The sequence below is a fragment of the Balaenoptera physalus genome (assembly GCF_965194825.1).
Source record: "Balaenoptera physalus genome assembly, chromosome: 3".
In the NCBI taxonomy this organism is placed as follows: domain Eukaryota; kingdom Metazoa; phylum Chordata; class Mammalia; order Artiodactyla; family Balaenopteridae; genus Balaenoptera; species Balaenoptera physalus.
In genome coordinates, this window is record NC_138890.1 from 111,163,226 (window position 1) to 111,182,657 (window position 19,432).

The 19,432-nt window shown below is 38.4% G+C and overlaps 1 protein-coding gene across 1 annotated transcript in view; it reads left to right on the plus strand.

Moving 5' to 3' along the window:
- Positions 1–19,432, plus strand: part of HAPLN1 (hyaluronan and proteoglycan link protein 1) — a 77,378-nt gene that overhangs the window by 34,075 nt on the left and 23,871 nt on the right. Inside the window, exon 2 of the mRNA XM_082458223.1 lies at positions 6,244–6,369. Coding sequence (XP_082314349.1) covers positions 6,270–6,369 — 100 coding nt within the window. The 5' untranslated portion in view covers positions 6,244–6,269. The remainder of the gene's footprint in view (positions 1–6,243; positions 6,370–19,432) is intronic.

The window sequence follows — 19,432 nt, forward strand, 5'->3', positions numbered from 1 at the left end:
TTAATGAGTTGCCTGGTGCTGTTACTACTGCTGCTTCAGGCACTTCTCTGTTTTGATTCCTGCACTCATTCCAAATAGTGAACTTTTTTTTTTAATTGAAGTATAGTTGATTTACAATGTTGTGTTAGTTTCAGATGTACAGCAAAGTGACTCAGATATATATATATACATATATATTCTTTTTCAGATTCTTTTCCCCAATAGGTTATTACAAAATACTGAGTAGAGTTCTCTGTGCTATACAGTAGGCCCCTGATGGTTATCTATTTTATATATAGTAGTGTGTTATGTTAATATGTTAATCCCAAACTCCTAATTTATCCCTCCCCCGCACCTTTCCCCTTTGGTAACCATAAGTTTGTTTTCTGTCTGTGGGTCTGTTCTGTATATGAGTTCACTTGTATCATTTTTAGATTCCACATACAAGCGATAGTGAACTTTTTAGAACTCACCTGCCTCTGAGAAGGAGATATCTTTAGTTTGCTATTTTCTTACATTTATCCATGAAAACTGATCAGGTTTGAGGTGAGCCATGCCAGCTTGATAACAATACCTTAATCTGCATAGTTTTTATACTTTTCAAAAACACTTTTCGCCTTGGGGAAAAAAATTATTACTATTTTGTAGGTGAAAAAATTGAGACCTGATGTGTTGATGATGAGACCTGGTATAGAACTCATGTTTTCTTCCTCCTGACCTAGGACTTTTTCCAGCTTCTTAGATTGCCAAAGGATCATGCCACGGAAGCAGTAGACTGACCATGGCCTGAGAAGGAGGTTACTCCAATGTCTGTGGCTAGACATCTAATTCAGGGCATCATAAATTCTCTTCTACTTCAGTATTTTGCACTTTCATAGAGCAATGCAAGATGACAGGGCAGATGTTTTGTTCACTTGGAGTTTATACAGACTCACTCCCTGAGGGTAGTTATTGGTGTATAATTGAACACAGATTTTTCTCATTCATGGCTTCTCTTTTGATCATTGGGTATATTCCAAGCAGTTCTGCATTCTGCCCCATTGTGTGCAGTAAATCCTGGGGCTTAGGTAAACACCCAGGGGTCCCTCCGCACACTGAACAATTCAAATGCATCAGTAGTCTGAGTTCTTTAGCCATCATTTGGGTCAGTGGTCTGACTTCTGGATTTTACACACCTGCAGAGTCAAAACAGAAAACAAAGCCAACCAACAAAAACAAAACAAGTGATGAGTCAGCATAAGATTGTCATTAAAAATATATTGCTAAGTAAGTATAAAATAATCTACAATTTTAAAAAGTCTAAAAGTTATAATTCCATGAAATAAAGGCCATTCTAACAGAAAAATGGTCAGAAAAGTTACTTCAGAAAAAAAGAACAATTTTTAAAAGTTGAATTAATTTAACCTAATGAAAAAGTATACTTTTGCAGTCCCTTGTTTTTTTTTTATTTCACTGCACCACTGATCATGGACCGTCTTCTGCCTGTAACTAGATCAGACTTGAAAGATATCAAGGAGGAGAAGATTCAGTCTATTGTAAAATAATTCTGTCCAATCAGATTTTATGGTTTGCTCATTCAGTTTCTAGCAACCTCTGTATTGATTCTCATAACCTGTAAACTAAATTTCAAGTGCTGAATTGAAACCTGGTGTATTTAATTATGCCCTCAATGGAGGGAAAAAAACAACTCTTCACCTGTCCTCTATATAACTACACACATGATCTTCAAACAGTGTAAAAACTCGCCTCAGTCTTGGCTCCTTTAGTCCTGGTAACTGTTTCTCCCAGGTCCAGTTTTCCATTTGCCCTTCCTCTTGGCACACAGGATGGGCGTGCAGTGAGGAAAGAATTCCAACTTTGGATGTACACACGCCTTGTGCCAACAGTGCTGTGATCAGTGCTATGCCTACAACCCAGCGAGAGAAGGATGAGGAGAAGCACTCCAGCTTGTGTGAAGCCTTGAAAGAGTTGTGAGAGCTGATGGCATTCCTCAGGGTACACCAGACACCAGTGATGGCGGTGGATTGTTCAGGCTCACATCAGACTGCCCAGATCCCCAGCTTCTCACTTTACATGATGCGGACTTCACCACCCTGACGTGTTTCCAGAGCTGTAAAATGTGTATACTAACATACTTCAATTGAGCTGTTCTGAGAAATAACAATTAAATGGGTGAAGCTTCAAGGACAGTACCAGGCATGTACAGTTGTCCCCAGAGTCTTTGTGGGAATTGGTTCCAGGATACCCTGTGGATACCAAAACCCACAGACGCTCAAGTCCCTTATATAAAATGCTCAAGGGCTTCCCTGGTGGTGCAGCGGTTAAGAATCCGCCTGCCAATGCAGGGGACACGGGTTCGAGCCCTGGTCTGGGAAGATCCCACATGCCATGGAGCAACTAAGCCCATGCACCACAACTACTGAAGCCCATGCACCTAGAGCCCGTGCTCCACAGCAAGAGAGGCCACCGCAATGAGAAGCCCGCACACCTCAACGAAGAGTAGCCCCCGCTCACTGCAACTAGAGAAAGCCCGCGCACAGCAACTAAGACCCAATGCAGCCAAAAAATAAATGAATTTATTAAAAAAAAATAAAATAAAATGCTCAAGTCCTTAATATATTTGCATATAACCTAGGCACATCCTCTTGTATACTTTAAATCATCTCTAGATTACTTATAATAACTAATACGATGTAAATGCTATGAAAATATTTGAAATTAAAGTTTTGCTTTTTTGGTACTTTCTGCAATTTTTTTCCCAAATATTTTTGTTCTGAGATCGGTTGACTCCCAGGATGCAGAACCCATGGATACAGAGGGCTCTACTGCAACAGTAGTTCAGGAAATATGTGGCATTAGCTCTCAAGACACAGAAAATAGCATACATGCCTTCCACTTTGTTTTATTTCCCCATCGCCTAATACAATAATTTTAACACAGTAGGTGTTTAAGAAATAGCAGTCGGCCACTTTGGTATTAGACTGTTGGTATTGTATATCTTTGTGTCTATCGAACTATTAGACTTTTAAGTTGAGCAGATATCTTGCTTCCAAATAGTGGTTCAAGTGTCACCAAAGCAGAACTGTAAAATCACAGTACTATCATGCCTGTGACTGCGAACACAGACATCTTAATCTGAACTCATCTTGAAGCTGGCTGCAGCATCACGGTGGCAAGGTTTGGTAGGCTGTAGAAAGAGACCATCAGTGTGTGAGCTGCAGGTGAACTAAGACTGTTAATTCAAGGCTGGCAATAACTGGCTCTATAAAAGCCCCCAAATTTCCTAAATTCTGCTCTTATCAATAACTGAAAAATTTTAACCAAAAATACCTGGAAATTCAGAGAAGACATCATTACAAATGCAAATAAACAGGGTTCAGTGTCCTTCTCCTTTGAGGACCAGCACACAGACAGCTGGCACAGCCCTCATCCTCAGGAACCTCAACCTAGCGTGCAGTACCTCGCGTGTACTTGCAGTTTGCTTAAACACCTGAAAATTGTGTCCCTGAGGTTTGCCTTCCTAGTTTCATGTCTTTTGGTGACACAGTTGTTATACCGCCAGGGTAACAAAGACCATTTCCACTTTCTCCTACCTGGACTGCACTCATGCCCGTGTAGGGGTATTTGCACTGAGGATGTGCAATGTCCTCAGCTATTTTAATTAAAGATGGTGCGCGTGTGAATGCACGTGTGTGTGCCCACACGTGAGCCACTGTGGTGGTGCTCATGGCACCAGAGTGGTGCTGTAAACAAGGCAGGGCACGACCTTGCCACGAAAAGTGCCATCTGACTCTCCTATGAAAGCCTTGGGAAAAAAAGTGTATACTCACATATAACATAAGTCAAAGTTTTCATATCACCTACCTTCAAGTAAAAGAGCCTAAATAAGAAAGGCAACAAAACAAATAACTTTCTCTTTCAGAAAAATAAGTGCAACTCAAAGTAGGTGTTGCTTTTGCCTAAGGCAAATACAAACATTGTCGCTTTCTTAGATGTGTGACCTCCAACAAGGTAACCGTGTCAGAAAAAATGGAAAGATTTGTCTCACAGGGTTATTATAAGGACTGCATGAGCCATTACACGCACGGTGCTTAGCAGAGCACTTGGCAGATAGTAGCCGTTCAATTAAAAGGAACTGCTGTTATTATTTATCTCCAGCACTGCCCCCACCCCAGGATGTTTGCATTTTAAAATTGGGTCTTTGGATACTTAATACTGTGACACAATGGAATGAATCCTTAGTGATATAATTTTTAATACTATGATATGGAATTAAAGTAGATAAATTTGTGTGTGATATATTTTAGGTACAAATGAGTAAAAATCAGGGTGACTTCTGTGGTAGGATGCATAACTGTGTGTGTGTGTTTTTAGGGGGGAGTACACAACTCCCTATAAATTATACTGTAGATGTCCACCCTAATGTGAAAGATAATCTAGCAAATTCTCTGCCTCTGCTCATCTTGACCCTTCTTAGAATGTCTCCTTTAACAGTCAAAACTGTATGTTTTTCTCACACCCTCTCTTCCACATTTCCCCCTCTCCTCTGATTCCCGTGGTGAGCAAAGAGCACAGGACACCTCATATACCCGTTGGCCCACTGTCTTATGTGTCTGTCTATAACTGTGTCAATCATATTCCAAATTCCAAAAGGTCACCTCTATTATATCTGTTCACCCAAAGCGTAGTTCCGGGCTGGAAACAGGTAATAATTGTTAACAGTATGCCTATGGACAAAAGTCAGTTGTTTCAAAAAAATAATCATTTCCCAAGAAACCTCAGAGGAGCAAGCAAGTGAACTCCTGAAAACAAGATCAGTAAATCAGAGAGAATTTTGCAGGTGACAGTTTTAGTTTCCTGGGAAAGTAAGTTTCTCAATTTGCTCATCCACCATCTTCTTTCTGTGACATAATGAAGAAAAATAAAAGGCTTAAAGCAAACATGAGAGGCTGAATCCATAAGCATCACAACGATGCCGATTTCAAAGTATGGGAGAAGGCAGAGAGGTACTGCTGTCCCAAGAGACTTGGGGGACGTCTGTGAGTAGTGCATTAGGCTCTGGAGAAGAGGCTGGCCTGCAAGGACCTCCAGGAACAGACTCAGAGCTCTTTAATAAGTATTCCAGGGAGTCAGGCTTTCCTGGAAAAAACAAACTAGTGTGAGAAGTCATTACTGTGCAATTTCAGTCTTCAAAATAGCCAAGTATTGTTAAGGCTGCTGTGTGCATGAGAGAAAAAGAAAGCTCTTGTTAATGTCTGCCTCAGCTTCCACATTAAAGGAGGAGCTACACTGAAAATCTTGCCTGGCAAATACTGCAAAGGTCGTCCGGTTTGTATTATTTGGAATCACTTTTTGGTCCTTAGAATGACAAAGTTTTGGGGGGATTGTGTCCCTTTTTGTCAAATCGGTCTTGCAATAAAGGACAGCCAGGCGATGGCTCAGCCTCTTTCACTCAGGACTAGAGCTGCGCCTGGCGGTCTATTTCAGCTCTTTATTTGCCTAATTGCCCTGCGAGGCTGGCAGGGACGGTCCCTGCAGCCGTGGCTCTGCTGACTGCAGAGACCCTACCTGGCACTCCAAGTTGATGCGTCAGCATTTTAGGTAGAAATGAATGAAAAATCAATCAGGATGACTGCAGTGGTAGCATGCACAACTCTAACCTAGTTTGTCTATAATTTTCAACTATTCACCATAGATCCAAGCAGTGTTTAAGATGGTGAGTCTGTAACAAATGTGCTGCTTCTGTTTAATCAGGCATGTTTTTGTTTGTCCTCTTTTCTATTTAGAACAAGCAAATCTAACTTGCTTAGGAAGCCATATGTAAAATGAATGGATTCAGTTCTGAATTAAACCTGATGATAAATATTCATATGTAGCTATATCAAACTGTTTTATTAACTTATACTTCAAATTCAGAGGTTTAAATATTTTTGAGAAGTCTGTTTATATCCTTGCCACGTCTTTTTGTAACTTGCTGTAACTCTCTTCATCGAAACTATACTGTTCTAAATAAATTTCAAGATTTACAATTCTGCAAAGATAGAGTTAAACACTGTTTGGACTCTGGCTACATAAGAGAAATTGGAATTGTTCAAAGCTGCAGTCTTCAGCTCCCAAAGACAGCTACAGTAACTTTCTGAGCACATCGGGTTAAATATTTTTACAGACCCATTCTATGATGATAAGGCAGTAATAAGTTGTGCAGTGCAACACTCCAAAGGGTTCCAAATCTCACAAGCCTCTTTGTATGTGATGCTCTCACAGTGAAGAAGATTCTTTGGGCTACAAAGATGAAGAGTCTACTTCTTCTGGTGCTGATTTCAATCTGCTGGGCCGATCATCATTCAGACAACTATACTGTAGATCATGACAGAGTTATTCACATCCAAGGTAAGAAAACACAGCTTCTCTTATGAAAGTCAAATTCATTTCAAGTTACTTAGAGTTGAGATGCTTGGTTAGTGTTTCTTAATTTTAGTTCTGCTGCATTGACTTTTCCTTTCAGCGAATTGGTGAACATGCTCCCTGGCTTCTGAATGCTATTGCATTACAGTAGAGTTAAGAATCAGGGACAATTAAAGTGGATTGGCTTAAGAATGTCCAACTGCAGGGAGCTGATGCAATTGTTCAAGGCTTTTCAGTTGCTATCTTCTAAGTAGAATGGAGGGTAGAAAGTTTATTTAGAGGCAAGGCAAAAGGGGGGGGGAAGAAATAGGAAGTAAAACTTGAGATGTAAGGTAATTTTGTTAGAATCATCATTAAGAAAAACAACGTGAAAATGAAAGTCAGACAAGCTAAGGTTCAGGAAAAAGTAACTTACCCTATTAAAATTTCCTTCGGTAAAGCTTTAGTTCCCATAGACCAATGTATTGCCCTGCATATTTCTTTTCAGCTCAGCTGAATCCTAAGCCTGGGAGCTGTAGCAGGATTTGAGGCTGCAGTACAATGCAGCTATTTCCTCAGCCCCAGCTTCAGATGAGGGACATCCTGCATTAAGAAAGCTAAGAGACTTAGCTTTCCATAAGACTTAGCTTTCAATGTTGCATTTCAATGCAATAAGAAAAATATAATTCTAAAGGAGCTGGAGCTTCTCTCTTTGCCCTTGTATGCTGAATAATTAAAATAAGAATGACAGGATTTAACAGTTTAAACATATGATGGTATGAATTTTAGATGAACTCTGTTTGGGGACCAGAGCATTATAAGTTTGCTAAGAGACATAAAACATCAAGTTATAGCTTCAAGGTCAAAAGTGTAGTCTCAGAAAACTGCATCCACTGTTGAAAAGTATGACTTGTGAAGGTCAAATGATAGTGTAGGTCTGGCTGGAAGTATTTTCCTGCATGTATTACAACTACCCAGATAGAATTCTGAATGTGACAATGTCTAGCTATTTTAGGCATTTCTCTTTCAGTTCTCTTTGTTTCTAACAGCTTTACGATTTTCACTGTTGGACCATAAAAAGGAATTACATAATCATAAGTTTTACTCTGCAAGCTGCTGACTCAGCTGTTTCCTTTACTGTATATAGTAGAATCAAAGCTGTTTCCCAGAGACTTAAGATATTTACACATAGAGATTTCTGATGAGGGAGAACATCCTTTTAACATCAAGTCACAGAAGTCAATTCAGCCAGACAGTAATACCTAGTAATTGTTAACAACAGCAGTTTTAAATCCGATGGAGGATAAACTTTAGCAATGGTTTCAAGCCATTACTAGACTAGATACCTGTTATCGATGTATAAATCATTTAGTCTAAATTTCATGCAGAGTATAAAAATATTATTTTAAAACTATATTAACATTTTAAAAGTTACTCCTGAAGGAAGCCTGTAAGTCAGACTCAAGTTTTCTCAGCAAGGAAAACTTCTGTTGCTCCAGTCTTTCCATTCCCATATACTCTGTTGAAATTTAGTGCAAAGGAATTGCTGACACAAGGTATCAGAATTATCCAGATTATTTGCCTACACTATCCAATTTTTTAAAAAATGACTTGCTAGTCCACTTCATTTTAATTGTAAATTCATGTTCTTAGAAAGTTGCTCTGAGCTTTCAAGTAATAAAACTACAAAACAAACAAACAAACAAAAACTACAAGGCCTACGTTTTGCTTGTGGAAATTAACACTGAAATGTGATTTGGGTCAATATTATGATGCTATGTCCATAGTTGAAATTTTTTTAAAAATTGCTCTAAATACCTGTTCTCATTAGTTTTTATCCAACAAAAAGTTTTATTTTTACTTTATTATAGCATTCAGATTGAACTTTCATGTTCTCAGCCCTTCAGAGAAACACTTCCAAATGGCCTGCCATAATTTCAGTCACCTTTTATAACACAAAAATAAACCCACAGCACAGCAGATAATCATTAAAGCAGATAAACTGCATTACCTACTTGAAATACTGGATTATTTTCTCATATTTAAAACTTTTATTTATCAAACAGCCCTCCAAAAACAAAACAAAAACATGGCCCAGAAGGAATTTAAGGGAGCTGAAGCCTTCATAAAATTTTATAAGAATTTTGCAATCAAATGATTAAATTAGTAATCTGAATCTCAAATTCCCAATTTGTACTGATAAGCAGTATGAGCTCTCAGTGACAGAAAATTATTCAAAATTCGTGTTACTACAAAAACACCTTTTCTATCTCTCATTTTTAATTATTTTTTTATTTTTGTACCTCAAGTTTCCCAGGCTTAAATAATACCAGGGGAATAATGCACATAATCCTCAAATTCTCCTTGGCTGCCTTGATAAAGATGCTGAACACTTTGTTAATACGTTCTTAACTCTTATGCATAAGAGGTACCTAATTATTTTTTCTGAAGGCTTCCTCCTTATCTAATTGTGGGAGATTCTATAGAGATACAGGCAAAAAAAAATTTTTAATCTGGTTTAAAAAAAAAAATGTCAGAATATCAGGGGAAAAAATGGCAAGTATAGATTCCTGTGCAAAGTGTTTCTATTGAAAAGCTTTAGATAAAATTGCACTTGTACTAATTCACTTCCTTTAATTTTTTTATTGAATCAACTTGGTTATACAAGAAAGTAAACTACACTTGTCCATGGAGTCTGCTAAAAATTTGCAATCAAGATATCAGCTTCTGTATCATATGCTGTTCACAGTGTGGGGGATAGTGATTTCCTCAAATACTTCTACAGGAAGAGATAACTGCTGTTGACATTGTCTCTGTAACCATCTCAACTAATGGATTATACTCATTTCATGATGTGCCTAGTCAAACAACTCCTCAATCCTTTGAAACTTGAGTTCATTAGGAAGAATTTTATATGGAGTACTAAATCACACAAAAGCACAAGTTTTAAAATATTTGGATCTGGTCTAAAAAAAACTCTTTGCAGACTTTCAATTACCAGTAGAAGTTCAGAGATGATGAATATACTTTTTAAAATACAACTTTTACGAAGACATTTATATGGACAGCAGAGAAATTTTATGACCATTTGCCTATTAACCAAAATAGCTGCAAAACAATTATAGTTATACTGAATAGTAACTGCCCGATCTTATCCATGTCAGCGATCCCGTGTTTCCTGCCTCTGGCATTCCAAGTGCAGGTCTTCTGATGACAAGTTCAGGTGTTTTTCCCCTAATGCCAGTTACTGGCTTTAGACCTTGGGCAGTTTACGTAATCTCTTCAAGTCTCAGTTATCTCATCTATAGAATTGGGTATAATCACTGTTATTCTATAAAGCTTTGTGAGAATTAAATTAGATAATATATGGAAAAGTGCTTAGTACCCAGAACACAATAAGCTCCAGTAGATGATAGTTGTTATCGCCATGTTGATTATTTCTTCACTGTCACGGAAAACTGATTTTTAAGTAGAAAAAGGAACACAAATACTGGTGGGGAAAGGTCATGCTTTTCAAATTCATTTGCTAGCAGAACCATATCATTACCTTAGTTCTAATCAAGTAAACATTTTATAAGTTGCCTTCTTTGCCCTCCTTAATTCCAGTTTTAAATTTCTCCAGTAGTATTAAACACTATCTGATCACTTTTACTTTCTGTGGAGAAAATGAAGCTTTCCAAACTTAAGTAATATTCCCCTTAATATACTTATTAGGTGAACACAAATAAGCTACATTAAACTTTTTAAAAGAATAATAAGAGGAAATCTTAGAGATGAAAACAGTTCCCTTCTTTATAATAAGTAAAACTTATGGTCACTTTTCTCAAAAGATAAAGCAATCAGATTTTTTTAAAGAAAGAGCTGTCAGAAGTTCATCTCTGTGGGTGGCAAAAATAATGTAGATCTAGAATCCCTCACAGAAGTAGACACTCTCCACTCAATGTGGTTGATTCCCCCTTCTTGTGCCCCAAACCACTCTTCCATCCTAGCTTAGCATCAGACTGTCAGCTTTGTAACACTCCAGCTATACAGTAGTGCCTGGCACATAGTAGGTGCTTAATATATGTGCTGAATACATGAATGAGTGCAATGAGACACTTCTAAATTACCACTATCATAATGAGCACTTCTCAAATCCTGTGGCATCCATGGCATTTAGCAACACATGACACATTGTGTGGGCCTAATGTACATTAATAGATCACTGCTTTCATTCTGTAATGTTGGCATAAAGTAAATCATAGTTTACAGAATTTAAGAACTTAAAAGGACTTTACTATAGATCATTGAGATCAATATGCCATTGTATAAATGAGGAGATCAAGACCCAGCACTTAAATGTTGCTTGGCCCAGGTTGCATGGCTGATGAGGAGCAGTTTCTCTTGGCTAACCCCCTTCTTCAAATCTGGGATCATTTTTCACCTTCTTAATGAATGCACCCTGACTACTGTGCTCTTCCCCTCCTGTGGCATCCCGATCTATCTCTGATCTTCTTTTCCTTTTCTCTGTAGTCCTAGATATCTACTTTACTTATTTTTATGCAATTGTTTGTGTCCATCTCTGCCACAAGAACATATAGCAGCTCCACGAGGGCAGGGATCTTTGTCTGATGTATCCCAGTCACCTAAACTAATACTGGGCACACAGTATAGGTAATCAATACATTTGTTAAATAAATTCAGGACCAAAATCTAGGAACTTTTCCTAATCAAGTCCTAGTCGGTCTTTCCAAATCTCAGGAAACTTTACGGTTTGTACGATGAGAGGCAGCAGATAAGGAAGAGGATTCTGAGTTTCGATAGCAATTTTTGTTTGGTCATTTTTTATTGCTCCCACACTGCACGTAGCGTCTTACAATCCAGGAGAATCCACCAGAGGCAGGATGCAGCAATCCTCCTAATGTGTGCACGAAGCTTTGAAGAGTATTTGGTTTACATTTGGTCACTGCAATGCTATCGTGTTCCTTATGTAATATCTGCAGACTTGGGATCTGGTGGTGCAGAGAGGATCAAAAGGAGTGAAGTGAATTTAATAATGGATGATCATAAACCATCTACAGAGCCAAAGTTTAATGGGAGAGCTAGATAAGCGTTCTCTCTTCCACTTAAAACTTGTTTGGACTCAGACTCCATGAGTCTGTTATTAAAAGTTAAATTATAATTTATTTTTTTCTTTTCGAGGCAGAGTACACTATCTGTAGCTACAAATGCAAAATCCATGAATATCAACTATATTTTCCAAATTGCATTTGGCTAAATGCATACACTGTTAATAATACTATCTAGAAATTATGAGCTATAAAATATTAGAGAATTTCATCATGAAATTATAAAAATTAGCAACATCCTAATGCTAAAATCTCTTCTTAATTTACTATAGGATGTGAAACCAAATATGCTAATAAGAACCTACTGCTTTAAACACAGCCTTATCATTTGATCAGAATAAGAATATCACCATATAAATACAATAAATAAAACCAAAAGAGAAGAAGGAAAATGTATATAGGCATATACATACATATGTAAAAATACTGCACGCATACATATATACACTTATTTGGCCTGCTATAACAGAATACCATAGACTGGGTGGCTTATCAACAATAGAAATTGATTTCTCAGTTCTGGAGGCTGGGAAGTCCCAGATCATGGTGCTGGCACATTTGGTGTCTGGTGAGAGCTGGCTTCCTAGTTCAGAGATGGCCATCTTTTCTCTGTGTCCTCACATGGCAGAAGGGGACAAGGGACCGCTCCTGGGTTCCTTATATAAGGGCACTAATTCCATTCATGAGGGCTCCACCCTCATAACCTAATCACCTCCAAAGGCCGCACCTCCAAATATCATCACACTGGGAATCAGGTTTCAACATATGAATTTTTGGGGGGGGGGCACAAATGTGTCATCTACAGTAAGCACCTTAATAGGCACTGGGAATAGAATGATGACCAAAACTCACGGTCTTTGTCTTCATCAAGCTTATGGTCTAGTGAAAGGCAGACATTACTATGAATATAGAACTACTAAATGTGATAACTGCCATTCAATAAAGCAGTTTCTCTAAATTATAGGTGTAAGTCAAGCATGGCAATAATTTTCCTCAACTATATAGCTGGTACACTAGATACACACACACACATATAGTTTATACATTTATACACACATACACAACGGTTATAAATAGAAAAAGCAAGGAATGAAATGCAACTTTGCATTTGCTAGCCCATTGCCCAGTCTTCTTTGCATTTGTGTGTCCTTTTGAAATAATCTACTCATTCGGGCATTTGCTAAACATTGGCCTTCTTTGTGCAAAATACTGAGTTATTCTCTATGGAAGAACAAACCATCTCCTCAATGAGCTTAATGACAATATTATCGGGGCGACAAAGATGACAAGAAACAATAAAATAAGTGTTATAGAGAGGTGGAAATATGAAGAAAAGAACAGTTACCAAACAAAAATATCCTACTATTTAGAATTTTGTATTCATACTTTTTAAACCCATAAAATACACCTTAAGAATATTTCTAAACTTGTTGTTGAGTAGCCTAAAATGCTGAATTCTATGTTATTCTATAATACATCTATTAAAACAATGAATTTTAGAATATTTCCAGGTATAAAAACCTATATTTAATAATATTTTCAGGTAGCAACAAATTCACACTAACAGCCATTGCTTTCTCTGTTCCATCCTGAGTGCTGAAATTGGCAAATTATGCAGGAAGCCAATGACTGTTTGGAAACTTTCCCAAAGCTTTTTTTTTTCCCCCCAGAAAAATCCATTAAATAGAGAAGCCTTTTTCTTTGGTTGCAGCTTTGCTGGAACCAGTGTTGACTCAGCTAAAGCACTGACCTATAGCTGAATGGCTTAATGTTAAAGTAATTTCAACATGCGATATTTCTCTGACTTTCCCAGCTACCAAGAAAGAATAGTTAGATTTCTTTATTGCTTTGGCTCTTTATTTTAAATGGAAAATGGAAACTACTCTTTTAGGAATGTATTTTGGAGTACAAAAATCTACCAAAGTGCTAAGTTAAAATATTTAATTAAGAGGTATCAAAGTGAAAATATCCAGGGGGTGGGAGGGGATTTCTGTTACAGAAATATTTTTATTTCAAAATGAAGACACTGAAAGCATAAGAAATCTAAAAGTTCTATACAAATCACTTCAAAAACATTTTGTGTATTTTGTATTGCTACAATGTAGTAGCAGCACTAAATACATGTGTTCTCAAAAATGATTATCAAGTAGTCAGTACAAACTGGAGCCATTTTAATCTTGTTTTAATTAAACACGTTGGTTGCTTGACTTGAGTGCTTACTCGGTAACTAATTATCACATGTATAAGCTCTGAGTAGTATGTTTTTACATACTCAAGGATTATGCTGTAAAAGGTACTAAAGAATATTATGTTAAACAAGAATTCTACCTACCTTTTCCACACACTGTCCACTCAAACAAGACAAGGACATTAAGGATAAAAACACAGAAAGACCATAGTCCATCAAGTACAAAATTAACAAAACAAGTTAGAACAGGGAGCATTTACTACAGTCAAGGGTTCAGATTAGGTGAAGGGGGTGGAAAGAAGGGAGAGTCGTTTCTTGTTTCTAAAGAGAGATCGTAAATTGAAAATAGAAACACCACTGAAAACATATCCTTGAAGTGAGGAGATTTCCACTTCTAGAGGATTCTATTTGAAGTGGTGTTTGTTTGCTTCCTTGCTTTGCCTTGTTCCTGGAAAGCATTGGAAATGACGTTTGTCCATTTGGCTCAGAGTAACTGAATGGTAAGGAAGGCGCAGATGAAACAGGTGAAAGGCATGTAAGTTAAAGACAGGTTTCCTTATAAACTACAGTATGTATTACATATACTCTTTATTTTCTTAGTTATATGGCTACATTTTTTCACAATGGATTTATGATTATCTGTGACCAATAATATTGCTAGTAAAAAATAATGAACACTCACACAAGGGTTTTTTCCTTTTCTGTTTTTTGCTTTTTTCAAGACTAGAGAGGAAAATTCTAAAGTTTTCTTCCTTAGAATAATGTGGGTTATGAACAATTCTTATTTTCTCTTGAAAAGTGTCATAAATTATACTGAAAGGTTTTAAATCTCCAGAATCTACATATGATTATTTTATGTCCTCACTTTGCCTTGTTTTTTTATCACACAATCATTAACGAAGGGTCTTAATTAGCTTAAAATACTGCAAAGCTGATTGGATGGTTAATACTTCATAGAGATGTTTCCATGTAAACGGAATATCTTATTTTAAAAGATGTATAACAGTTATTTATAGGCTACCCATAATATATTAAAATCAAAGTGTGCTCCAAAACCAAGCTTTGGCCTCTTTTCTTATAACTATTTATTTGGCTTGCATATGTAATTGAATAAATAAAAACAAATGAACATATAAACAATAAATATAAAAGTGTTTTTAAGGGGGAAAATCTTGTGAGAGAGCCCCTAGGAGGCTGTAGGATGAACCCCATAGAGGGGCATTAGGAAGGGCTCTGTAGGCTGAGCTCTGAGTAGTGGGCAGAAGCCAGTCACATCAAAAGCCAGGGACAGAGCATTCCAGGTAGAAAGAATGGGAAGTGCAAATTCTCTGAGATGGGAATAAACATGGTATTTTGAAACCAGAAAGAAGCGAAAGGGACTACAGCCTGGCAGTGGAGAGGGTGTGGTTTAAGATGAGACTGGAAGAGGAGGCATGAGTGAGACCATTGTACTTTTTATTTGGTTCAGAGTATAGAGTTCAGATTTTATTCTAAAAGTGCTTGAAAATGGCTAAAATGTTTTGAGCAAGGGGATGATGTAATATGATTTACATGTACAAAAGACTAGGTGACTACTGGATTATGGTGGGTCAAGAGTAAAAGTGAGGAGACCTTTAGGAGGGTCTTGAGGTAGTTTAGGTGAGAAATCATGATGGTGTAGACCACGATGGTTGCAGTGGAGATGGATGGAGATGAACCAATTTGGAAAAAAAAAAAAAAATGAGGTAGAGAGGGCAGCACTTGCTGATAGACTAGACGTAGGGATTAAGGGAAAGGGGCATATCAAACACACCTGCTAGATTCTGGCTTGAATAAATGGATGGATGATGGAGGCATAAAATGAACTGAGGAAGATTGGGAGAAGAACAAGTCTGGGCAGGAGAGGAGGACTCAAGTTATCTGTTTGGCATCCAATATATGACCAGCAGGTAGTTGGATTTACTAGTTCAGAGCTCAGGAAAAAGTACACTGCTAGAAAGTTTTGGAATCACCAGCACATAAATATTTATAGCCATGGGACTAGATGAGATCACCTGGAGAAGGAGGAAATGCAAGCAGAGACAAGGAGATCGCCCTGGTCTGAAATTTGGAAACCCTCAGCATCAACAGGTGGGATAAAGGAGGATACAAAGGTCACATGTTCACTTCCCAGAGTCTAAATCCTGATCACTGATACGTGGTAATTTTTTTTCCCAGGTAACTTTCTTAAAAAATCTAAATTAATTGCAAGTATTTAAAAATAGGAGATATTCACATTAAAATGTGCATTTCTAGGGAATTCCCTGGTGGTCCAGTGGTTAGGACTCTGCGCTTTCACTGCCAAGAGCGTAAGGGCAGGGGTTGGATCCCTGGTCGGGGAAGTGGGATACCACAGGCCACGAGGCGCAGACAAAAAAAAAAAAAAAAAGTGTATTTCTAGCATCTGTTGAAAAATCCAAAGACCTGCTGCTTTTCAGCCTGCATTCCCATTGGACAACATCAGTGGGAACGAGTACCTGCTCCCCGTTAGCAGGGAGTGCGTGTACCCAGCAATGGTGCGGTGCTTTTCACTCCTTGTGTTCTCAGGACCATGGTGCTCCCTTCGTTTTCCCTCAGCCTTGCCCACCTGGGCTTTTGTGTTCCACTTACCTTTCGTTTTGTATCAGCACTAAACTTTTAATACTTGACACATTATAGGCTATCAATTCATGATTGTTGATTAAGAATCAAAAGTTCCCTTTTGCCTCCAGAACTGACTCTGGATAGTACTATCTTGATATCTTTCACAGTAAGTGAAGACCCTAACCATACCAATGTATAAAACCAACAGTGTCCTTTCTGCAAATTATGGATAACTTGACCTTACGTTTTACCACAAAGTGGAAATAGTCTGAGCAGAGACAAGTAGATTTGAGCCCTTTACCACATAAAAACACATTTCCAGTAATTAGGGAGTGGGTGGTTAGTTACAGCCTAATGAAGAAGAATGACTCATGCTAATGTTTCAGTGTCTCCACACCCTTTGAAAGAAGTCTGTACTATAGTCCTGGAAAGTATGATTCTTCAAAGATTATCATTTACTATATTAGTGAAACATTCAAATTTTATTTTCTTATAATGTATTCCTTAATTTCTCTGTATCTGTGATAACTATTTTTTTTCTAAGACTAAAATAATAGAAATCAAATGCTATTTCTTTACCCATAAATCTTGGATAACATGCATACATTTAAATTCTGAAAATTATTAGCAAGAGCAGACAACTCCGAGTTGACAAAGCTAGTATGACCGTCTCAAGTTTTGGGACCAGTTATATTGGACTTACCAATGGCAATAATACTGATAAATTAATATTAACATTTAAAACCACTTACTATGTGTGATGCGCAATAGAAACTTCATTACCTAGGTCATCTCTTTTAGCCCTCACCACCGCACTGTGTAAAGGTGGTTATCCTCACCGAAGCTGAGAGAGGGTGTGTAGCTTGCCGCAGGTCGTATGGCTGTTGAGTGGTAAAGCTGAGATTCAAACTCAGGCAGTCTGATTGCTCTGCTCCTGACCCACCAGGAACCATACAGCCTCCATCTAAGCCTTCTCTGAGAAACTTCTGAGTTAAGCAGTGGGTACAAACGGCTCCCATTTTATTCCATTCAATTGATATAATTATGTTCCAGAAGAAATCAAATCACTATGAAAAAAAGATTTGGTCTCAAGCCTTGGAGAAACTATTCCTCAGGCCACCGTAGTGATTCTGAAGAGCAGTTCAAGGAACAAGGTGGGGGGACAGCTACCAGGACACACTTTCCACCTCTACCCCCAAACGAAGACTTTCTGGAACCCCCAAGGAAACTGAGGAGGAAGCAGGAAGAAGCTGGATTAGATACAGGGGTTTTTTTGAAAAGGCTTTAAGGTGGTGGTCCTGAAATGAGCTCCTGTTCTATTAAGAACCACTAGATTAGGAGAATCATCATCAGTTGATAAGATGCGAGTTTTCAGGAATCAGTACTTTCTAGGAACTGTCTTCTGAAAGAGCACAGGAAAGAAGAAAATGTCGAAGACAGAAGCTGGTTTGCATACCTGGCACACTTTGGACACTCAGGAAATGTTTGTTAGTAACAGCCAACATTTACTGGGCACTCAGGGTGCCAGGCACTAGGCTAAGCTCTCAGCGTATCACCTCCTTTAACCCTCCCAAGAACCCTGCAAGGAAGGTGGCTTAACTCCATTTTACTGATGAGAAAACTGGGCACATAAAGGTTAGGTGACACCATGTAAGAGGCACAGTCCCTATGCTTAACCAATAAACTACAGCTGCTGAGAAAATAGATGAAACAATAATGAATGTGGAAAGACAAAAGCCACAAAGAATTTAGTAGAACAGAGCTAAACACCCTCCTCACACGTTACTTCTTCCTGGTTGAAAAAGATGAAGAAAAAGGAATTAAAAAGAGACAATATTTTTCAAGATAGTAACCCAGTTTCAGGTTTACATCTCAGAACACAGATTTTTGAACTATGTTCAATAGTAGTCCCCCTAGAACTACTTGGAGGCTCTTGATGCCCATTTCCAGCAAAGAAGCTCACCTTTTATATGGTAAAGATCTGTCTAAAGTATCCTTTGGGAAGAAAAATTTCCACTGTCCCTGAAAAAACCTTCAGGCTCTAAAATAGTGATAGCACTTATCCTTATTTTTTACTATGAAACTTGGATATAATAACATGGTACACATTCATGATCAACATCACCCGAAACAACACTATATGTTGGTGTTGGGCTGTCTCCCATCACAGGATCAGTTTAGCTCTAAGGCAAGTGTTGGGCTGCACCCCACAGGCCTACAAGCCCTGTACCTGCCCAGCTTCAAGACTGAAGAAAGAGCCCGGAGTCAGCAACAGAGACATCAACAGTTTAATGGATTGGGGAGCTTACACGTCTGAAGCAAGGTCCTGGAGCGACACCCCACTGTGTGTGGCAGAGGGCAGGCAGGACCTGGCTGCAGTCTTAGCTCCCCAGGGGGAGGGGAGGCTACCATTTATAGGGGGAATTGATGTCAGGTTGGTTCATCAGTTACCAGAGAAACCAGAAGAGGAGCTCACCCCTCACCTCCCCTTTGAGAAGCTATCCTGGTGGAGACGTTCTGATCTAAAGCTAGAATAATCATTAGCTGGGGCCTGGGGCAACTGTGTAGGAAGGTCAGTCATGAGAGTAGGGAGTAGGTGAAGCAGGCACTGGTCGAGCAGGGGATGTACAGAAAGCAAGAGGACAGCCATCCTGAGTGGTCTGACCATACAGGAAGGAAGATGGATGTGGTCAATACCTAAGGGAATGCTCCGCAGCACAGCACATCAGATCATGCAGGTCACATACCCTTTAAGGAAACTGAAAACACAATTCTAGGTAATGTGGTTCAGCTGTAGATTGATAGGAACTAGCAGGGCACAATGACTATACAGTGCTTAGACAGCAGGTAGGCCCTGGCAGAGGGCGGAGGGGTGTTGGGAGGAGTATGTTCCTGTAGCCTGTGAGGCCAAAAGACAGGGTTGCGGAGGGTGAGAAACAGCAGTCATCACTCTACAGCAAAGAGCAGTCTTCACTCACCTTATTTTCAGCTTTGGACTTTTCCTTTACAGTCAAAACTAGAAGACAGTCAGTACCTTTGTCAGTGGTGTCTTAAAGGAATTGAAAAAACGAGGTAAAATTTCCACGTTTTGAAGACCTGTTTAAATACAACATTATTATTAACAGAGCCATAGGTCTCCTACAAAAATATAATCTTGCAATTATAACAATAT